The 7,971-nt window shown below is 31.2% G+C and overlaps 1 protein-coding gene across 1 annotated transcript; it reads left to right on the top strand.

The window, feature by feature from the left end:
• Nucleotides 1–5,632: 5,632 nt before the first annotated feature.
• Nucleotides 5,633–7,113, top strand: LOC108332127 (uncharacterized). Its single transcript, XM_017567265.2, has 2 exons — nucleotides 5,633–6,419; nucleotides 6,593–7,113. The coding sequence occupies exons 1-2, from the start codon at nucleotides 5,793–5,795 to the stop codon at nucleotides 6,746–6,748; spliced, it is 783 nt and encodes a 260-aa protein (XP_017422754.1). The 5' UTR covers nucleotides 5,633–5,792; the 3' UTR covers nucleotides 6,749–7,113.
• Nucleotides 7,114–7,971: the final 858 nt, after the last annotated feature.

The raw sequence follows: 7,971 nt of genomic DNA, 5'->3' as shown, positions 1-7,971 counted from the left end.
TGGTTTCTTTTCTCTATACGAATAATGATCACTAATTTTTTACTCTATATATTTTTGGTATAACATTTATTACCTACACCAATTTTGTCATTTCTATAATGTGAAATGCTTATCATGTCATATATCACTACGATTTTAATATATATTTAACAAAAGGGGTTACATTAACTTATTTTAAATCAATTTTGTATCTCACAAGACATTTGAAGTTTACATTAAAAAAAAGTCGAAATATAAGAACTATAAAACTTGTTTAATATTTAAAAAATTATTATAACTTATCATATATATATATATATATATATATTATTCTTATTAAGATTTGAAGCGTTTTATTTTTTTATGGATAACAATATATACAAGTGACTTGATGACTTATGATAAATACTTCCAAAGATTGAAATAAAAGCAAAATCTACTATCGATGTTAAAGTTAGTAAAATAGTTTGAATCTATATAAGTGAATGAGATAGTATGTTATTTTCTAAAAGAATGATATTTATTTATAAAGTTTGTAAGTCTTTACTAGATAAATCATAAAGTATAAAATATTAATAATAATAAAAGTTTACTATATATAATATAAATCAATCAAATATATTATATATTATGATGATATATGATATTAAGAGATATATAAAATATAATCAAACTACAAAGTAGTCATATATTATGTTGATATGTTGTAACTAAGTCAATAAATATTTATTCAAATATCAATTATCACTCTAACTCAATAACATTTAAATGACTTTGTTGAATTATATTTTTAAACATATTTGTTGAGTGAGTCGGGTATATATATATATATATATTGCGTACTGTTTTCGGAATAAAGTTTCGATTGTCGCAAAACAATCTACTGAATTTCGTGGAAGAGTGTGGAACCACTCCAAGGCCTCATCCTTAAGGGATAAGGAGAAAACTCTGCAAATGACGGGGTCATTGTCCGTGTAGAACGTCATGGCGTCTATAAAGTTACGCAGGTGATTGTCGGGATCGGCGGAGCCATCATAACAGTCCAACGCTCGGGGAGGTTTATCTGGCATGTGCGCTTGCATGATGGTCTCCGTGAATGGGAGCAAGTTGGTGAGGCGTATGGAAGTAGGCCCCTTCCTGCCCCCGCCAAAAGGGTCAGACGGTCCTCCATGGTGGCTCCCTTCAATGTTGTCATGCCGATTAGAGGCTGACAATTCTGGCGGTGGGTGTTGCGCCCTTAGTGCCGCCAGCTCCTCCGCCAGCTCCTCCGCCTGCTTGCGCTGGAGTTCTTGCTGCTCCCGTATAGTTTGTGCTTGTGCCTCGATCTGTGTCTGCAGCTGCTGGATCAAATCGCGAGTGTTGAAGTCTTCCATAGCTCCGGTGGTCGTCGTTGGGATATCAAATCTCGACCCCACGGTGGACGCCAAAATGTTTCAGTATGGATGTGAAACCGAGATACGAACCTAACAAATCTCAACTGCTCCTTCCTGTGATGCCGTCACTGTGTTATCTTTCTTCCTGTGTTATGCTCTCTGAGGGGAAAATGGGCTGGGTACCTGCAAAGGCACTCCGACGTTCAAGTCAGAAAAGGGATGTCCTGAATCTTTTCAGTTCAAAGTGATCAAGAAGAAGAATAATTTCTCTCTCTTAATCTCTCTAAAGGGAAAAACGTACCTTTTTTCTGATCTGATCTTCATATTTAAAATTATAAAATAAACCGTTTACCTGAAAATCCGGTCGGTTACGGAAGTTGACTACCTGGGAGTTGTAACTGTTAGATCGTGTCTGATACTGGGTCAGTTATTCCCGTGATTCGTGGCATTGACTAATATTCGTAACTGTTTATTCTTAACCGCTAATGTAGATATCGCTCAATATATGTCGATCGTCTTGTGTATCGACGCAAACATGCGGGTTGTCGATCGCCAAGTGGTCGACATCACATGTAAACGATAAGATGTTAGAAAGCGTTCGACATTCCTACGATCGTGACATTACGATCGTGAGAAGGGTCGGTAAATGGTCGCCCGGGTTATTTGTCGACCGTTGGTGGAATCAGGTATACTGCGATACATATTGTTTTCTAAAATAAAAGCAATGAAAGAATTTTTGTTGTTGACATGGACTGATTTATTTATAATAGGTTTGGTGTAGATTATGTTTTGTAAATTGAAATATAATTTAGCATAGTTATACTTTTTATTTATTTTTTTAATGATGTATTCTTTTAAGTGCACGTTTTTATGTGTTTGGGGGTTAAAAATTATGATTAATATAGTCATCATCACACTTTCCTCTTTGATCATGTTTTATAATTGTAATAAATATATTTTTGTTGTTTTAGCGTTATTTTTATAAAACTTTTAGGTTTGTAGGGAAGTAACCTAACTTAGGTTGATTTAATGCATACAGTAACTTTTATCACTAATAAAAGCATTTTTTTTCAACAAAACAAATTTTGGAAGAAACATTTAACCAATAATATCATGTTTATATGACCTATTGGGCTATCACACTACAAGGTATAATTTTAAGAAGTTTGAAACTTTCAAACTTGCATAACTAAAAAATTTTTTGTTGTGTTAAATGATGTGTTAGTTTTTGGAGAAATGATAAATAAGATAACATTATTTTAATGAAAATATCCATTTTTCAAACAAATTACACAATGTGTAAGTTAAATTAATCTATCATTCTAAACCAACTTACACATAAATTATTTTTCTAAAGAAATAAATCGATTACATTAAACATGCAATACAACACTTAAAAGTTATGTATTAAGAAGTGAATTTTAAACATAACTTAACCCCACAAAATCGACTTGTATAATAAAATTTGATTACACCCTACCTATATATTATAATTTGACCTTATCTGTAATTAACGTGAGACTTCTAACATTATGTGTTTAAACATTATTGTTTGAGCATCAATTTAGTGTTTGAACAAAATACTTTAAAACAAAAAAAACTATCTTATTATATTTCTTGTTCAAACAACTAAATGTTGCTTAATATATATATATATATATATATATATATATATATATATATATATATATATATATATAAATGACAAGTGAAAATTTAATATATGTGAATGAAATTTTAATCACCATTATACTTTTTTACATATATAAATCAAAACATTTTTGTTAGTTTTAGCATATTATCTAACACTTATAAAATTTCATATATCTATAATTATATAATATATAAAGAAGATACACTTATTTAGTTTTCAATTTTACTCTCTTTACTACTTTTTAAATTTAAATAATTATTTATAATAAAAAAATATTCAATTTTATTATTTTAGTAACTATTTTTTTAATTCAAATAATTACTCATTATAAAATAATTATTTACTTTATATATAACTATATATAAATAAAGTCTTCTTTTATTTTTCCAATTTTATCCTCTTAATTACTGATTTTTAAATTTAAATAATTATTCATAATAAAAAAAATATTTTAAGTTTTATCATTTTAGTTTAATTATTTTTTGAATTCAAATAATTACTCATTATAAAATAATTATATCCTTTATTACTATTTTAGTAACTACTTTTCCAAATTTAAATAATTATGTATAATAAAAAAAACTATTTATATATAGCATTACTTATAATTTTTTTTATTTCAATAAATAAAATTTATTTTATCCATAGCCATGTCTAGAACTCTATATATAATTATATACACAATTTACTTTTCTAATTTACCATTTTAAAACTTAAATAATTTATAAATATTTAAAATATCATACACGATAGCATTTGTATTTACACTAATTTATATAATAAAGAAAAAATTCACACACTCAACCTTTTGAAAAATTGTTATTACTTTCACTTCCATCACTTTAATTCATTCTTCCATAGACATACAATGCATAATATCCTGTAATATATCTATTTCAATTAAAATCATCAATTAACTTAAATAAATATTCTTTATCCTTAAAATGTTATGTTATTTAATAATCATAGACTAATGGATCAATTTTCTCATACAAGAAATAAGTTCAATAAAATATAAAAAAATGGTAGATATTTGAGAGTAGAAGAACTTACTCTTAAAACAAATTTATTCGGATAAAGATGTTTTATTTTATATCACTTTTTTTATCGATTATATTAAATCAAGAAAATAATATAAAATTTATTTAAAAATAAGAGAAAAATAAAGAATTATAAAGAAATTATAATAATAATAGTAATACAGAATAATTAATTAATTAAATTTCTAATATATATATATATATAATTTAATATTTAATAGTCAAAATCTTCTAACTAAAAATTAAAAATATATTTTTTGACAGACAGTATTTTTGTACCATTTTTTTAGTAAAAAAAACTCATTAAAGGAAGTACAGTTATACTAAGAGATAACATATGTATACAATTAATTTTATAGATGTGTGCATCCAAGCACAAAAAAGAGCAGACATACACAAAATCATCTGTATAAATCCTGCTCCAAATTTTAATTCACCATATGTCTTCATCTCCCTTATATTATCTTCATCTTCCTTAATTTAACTAGCCAATATAACTTAACAATCATTGGTCTTTATAGTTCTTTACTCTACACTACCAACCACCACTCATTGTTATCACTCTTCCATACTACCAAATCAAGTCATAGTATAGTTCAAAAGAACAATCTCCAAAATTCATTGTATTTTTTCATCTCAAGATTTTCAACCTCAATATACATGTCCTAATGTTCCACAAGAATCAAATTAAGCACCATATGCCCAACATACACTCATGATCCCCTCAAGATTGGTTATATTGCTTCCAATCCTTTTATGAACTCACTCAAAACAAGAAAGGAGAATTAATATTCTTGTACCACCACTCCACATTATTAAATATAATCACCATTACCATCTTTCAATTAAAATAAATAGATTTATTATAATTGTATATTTAAAATAAATTAAACTTGAGTTTCATTTGAAATTAAGTATAAAAAAATGTTTACCACTATATTTTAAAATCTCTATGCTTTAAATGTTAGAAGGGACAGCCATAACAATTAATGTGTAGACTAATGGTGTTAGTTAGATTAGAAAGGTAAAGCAAACTTTCTTTGAAATTAATGAATGTTCATAATTTCCAAGGTTTTCAAATAACAACTACCCATTCTCCTTTTTCTTTGGTTGTTTTTTTTTTTCAACAAAGACTCAACAAAAATCATGACCGCATCACCCACATATGTGTGCCATGACTACTGCTAATCCAGAAAACAAACACGAATAACATCATCATCAAACATTCAATATATTTGATATTTCAATATGAATAAAAATAAATAAACCTCCCTTACCTTCCACAAAGCTACAAAATTTGAAACATCATTATGTTAACAAGACAACCACAGCAGCAAGAATAAACCAATTTTTAGCACGAGAAAGTTCAAAATCGCAATCAAAAACAATAATACTTTTGTGTATTCCTGACCAACCCTACGCTACCCTACCATTCTGCCCAATACAACGCCCATTCTCATACGTAAGATCCTCAGGTATCTGGTCAACGGTCAACAATTCTCCATCCTTACTGGGTCCTACTCTCCCCATGGCGCGTGACCAAATTAAACACCAGTTTAAGTGTTCATCTTACCAAACAAGTCCTCATCTAGTGTACAGTAGTTGTTACCACCATTACAATACAACACATTCTCTGTATCTTATACTATTTCTCTCTCTCTCTCTCAAACAAAACAAAACCAAACCCAAAGCCAAAATTTTTCACTTTGCAGTTTCCACCTTCTCGGCTTCCACCACCCTTTCGGCATGGCGCACCACCCTTCCCAACATCGGAACTTGGACGCTCCAAAATCCAAACCTACAACCCCAAACTCAGATCTCATCCAAACCTATAAACCCTCTTTTCTGGTAAAACACATGTCAAGCCTAAACTTGGCTCAAACCCACAAAACTCGTCCACCCCACAAACACTCTCCTCTTGTCGACACCAACTTGCAGGGGAAGCCCATGACAACCTCTGCCATGGTCGTCCCAGAGAGAGAGAGTGATGTTGTTGTGGCTGTGAAGAGAACCCACAAAGAGAAGTCCCAAAAGCGTAGTTTGGAATTGGAAAGGAGGAAACTTGGTGATTCTAATGATAAGGGTGTGGTTGAGGATGCTAAGGTTGAAAAGAAGAAACCTGGTTTGGAGAAACATGATGGCGTTGAGAGAATCTCTTTGTCTCTTGCTCCGGGTGGCGGCGGTGGGGGCAGAAGGAGATCCTTCTGTGGGTCACAGGCTGATTTAAGAGATGTCTTTGCACTCAATGGGGCGAAAATGGTTTCTGTTGATATGCCACCGTTTATGCAGATCCACGCCGTGAATTGTGCCAGAAATGCTTTGGATAGCATGGAGAAGTTCACATCCAAGACCCTTGCACTCTCCCTCAAAAAGGTACACTTCCAATAAAACAATCATTGTACACCTTATTCCATTTAATTAATTTGTTCTGTTGTAAGAGTTTTACATTACTGGTAAGTAATTAAGATTATTGTGGTGTTTCAAAGTTTGGGTGTCTGGTTGATTGGTTGGTCAATGAAATTTGGTCGGGTGGTTGCAATTTGCAGGAATTTGATGGAGTGTATGGGCCGGCATGGCACTGTATTGTGGGGACTAGTTTTGGGTCTTTTGTGACCCATTCCGTTGGAGGGTTTCTATATTTCTCCATGGATCAAAAACTATACATTCTCTTATTTAAAACTGCAGTACAAAAAGCAGGTTGAAGGAGGTTAAGTCTGCAATGGAAGAAAGAATTTTTGGATACACTTATTTTACAGAGAAAAGGCTTAGAGTAACAGCAGCTGCAGCCTCTGTACATTGCTTCAGTTTCAAATACTATACCCCCCTTTGTTTCACTTTAACTCTACCTCAGTGGTTCTAAAGATGTTAATGCCGTGTAACAAATGGAGCTAATGGAAGAGAAGAAAAGATCAACTTACAAGTCTGGAACCCCCAATGTTGTTGTGTATCAATCTTTTTGACTGAAATCAATTTCTGTTGTACAATTATTGAAATTCTAATTTTTAAATTGTTTCATACATTTCTAATTGTATCTACAAAATATGATGCGGACATTTTATATTCTTAACATTTTATATCTAAGTTTTATTTATATTTATACTTGAGGAATTAACTCACCTCTTCCAAACTGTTTGAATGAAGCTGAATCAGTCTGTATCTGTATCAGAATCAGAATCAGAAGATTAGCAGCAGTAGGAGTGGAAAAAATATCAGGATAGAGTGTCCTAGTAATGAATGCAGTGATGTGTTAAGTTGGTTATCAAATAACATGGTGTGTGTATGCCAATGTGACAAAGAAGAAAAGGGAAATAGGTGGGGATATCTGATCTGATCAGGAATTTTGAAAGGGCTATTAGTATTCTCACGTCCTTCTCGCTCACTACTTCTTGCCTGCAAATTTTGTGCAATCATTCAATTGTGGCACATATATTTGGGGTCCATGCCATTAATTTTTTGGTATGAGTCCCCATTCTCGTTCTTGTCCTTTTCTTACTTCTCCAGCTGCAAGTTCTTAATCCTTTGATAGGGAAGTATTTAAAATCAGTCTTTCAGTGCTTAGTGGAACTAAAGTTCATTCAAACATTACATTGACCCGAATAACCAGGAAACTGTTGGTAGCAGTGGTTAGTGGGGTATGGTATGGTGTACTTTCATAAATATGTCTATGGCCTGAAAATTTATAGTAATTTCGGTGGGTTCTATCAACTATTTGAATCCCATTAACTAATATCAAGATGTCATTAATTTGATGAATCTCTCAGACTAGCAAGAGAGTCTTTTAAAACCAAACATGAATTGTACTTGAACGCAAACTTTTGGGATGGTTTGGGGAAGAAATTGTATTATAAAGCAGAGGGGTTGTATTTGTACTTTGCAGCTTAGTGGAAAGTGGAAAGGCTGGCCTATTTTGTATGGTGAAGTTTTG

The sequence above is a fragment of the Vigna angularis genome, chromosome 1 (assembly GCF_016808095.1).
Source record: "Vigna angularis cultivar LongXiaoDou No.4 chromosome 1, ASM1680809v1, whole genome shotgun sequence".
Classification (NCBI taxonomy): Eukaryota; Viridiplantae; Streptophyta; class Magnoliopsida; order Fabales; family Fabaceae; genus Vigna; species Vigna angularis.
This window is presented reverse-complemented; position numbering and strand designations above follow the sequence as displayed.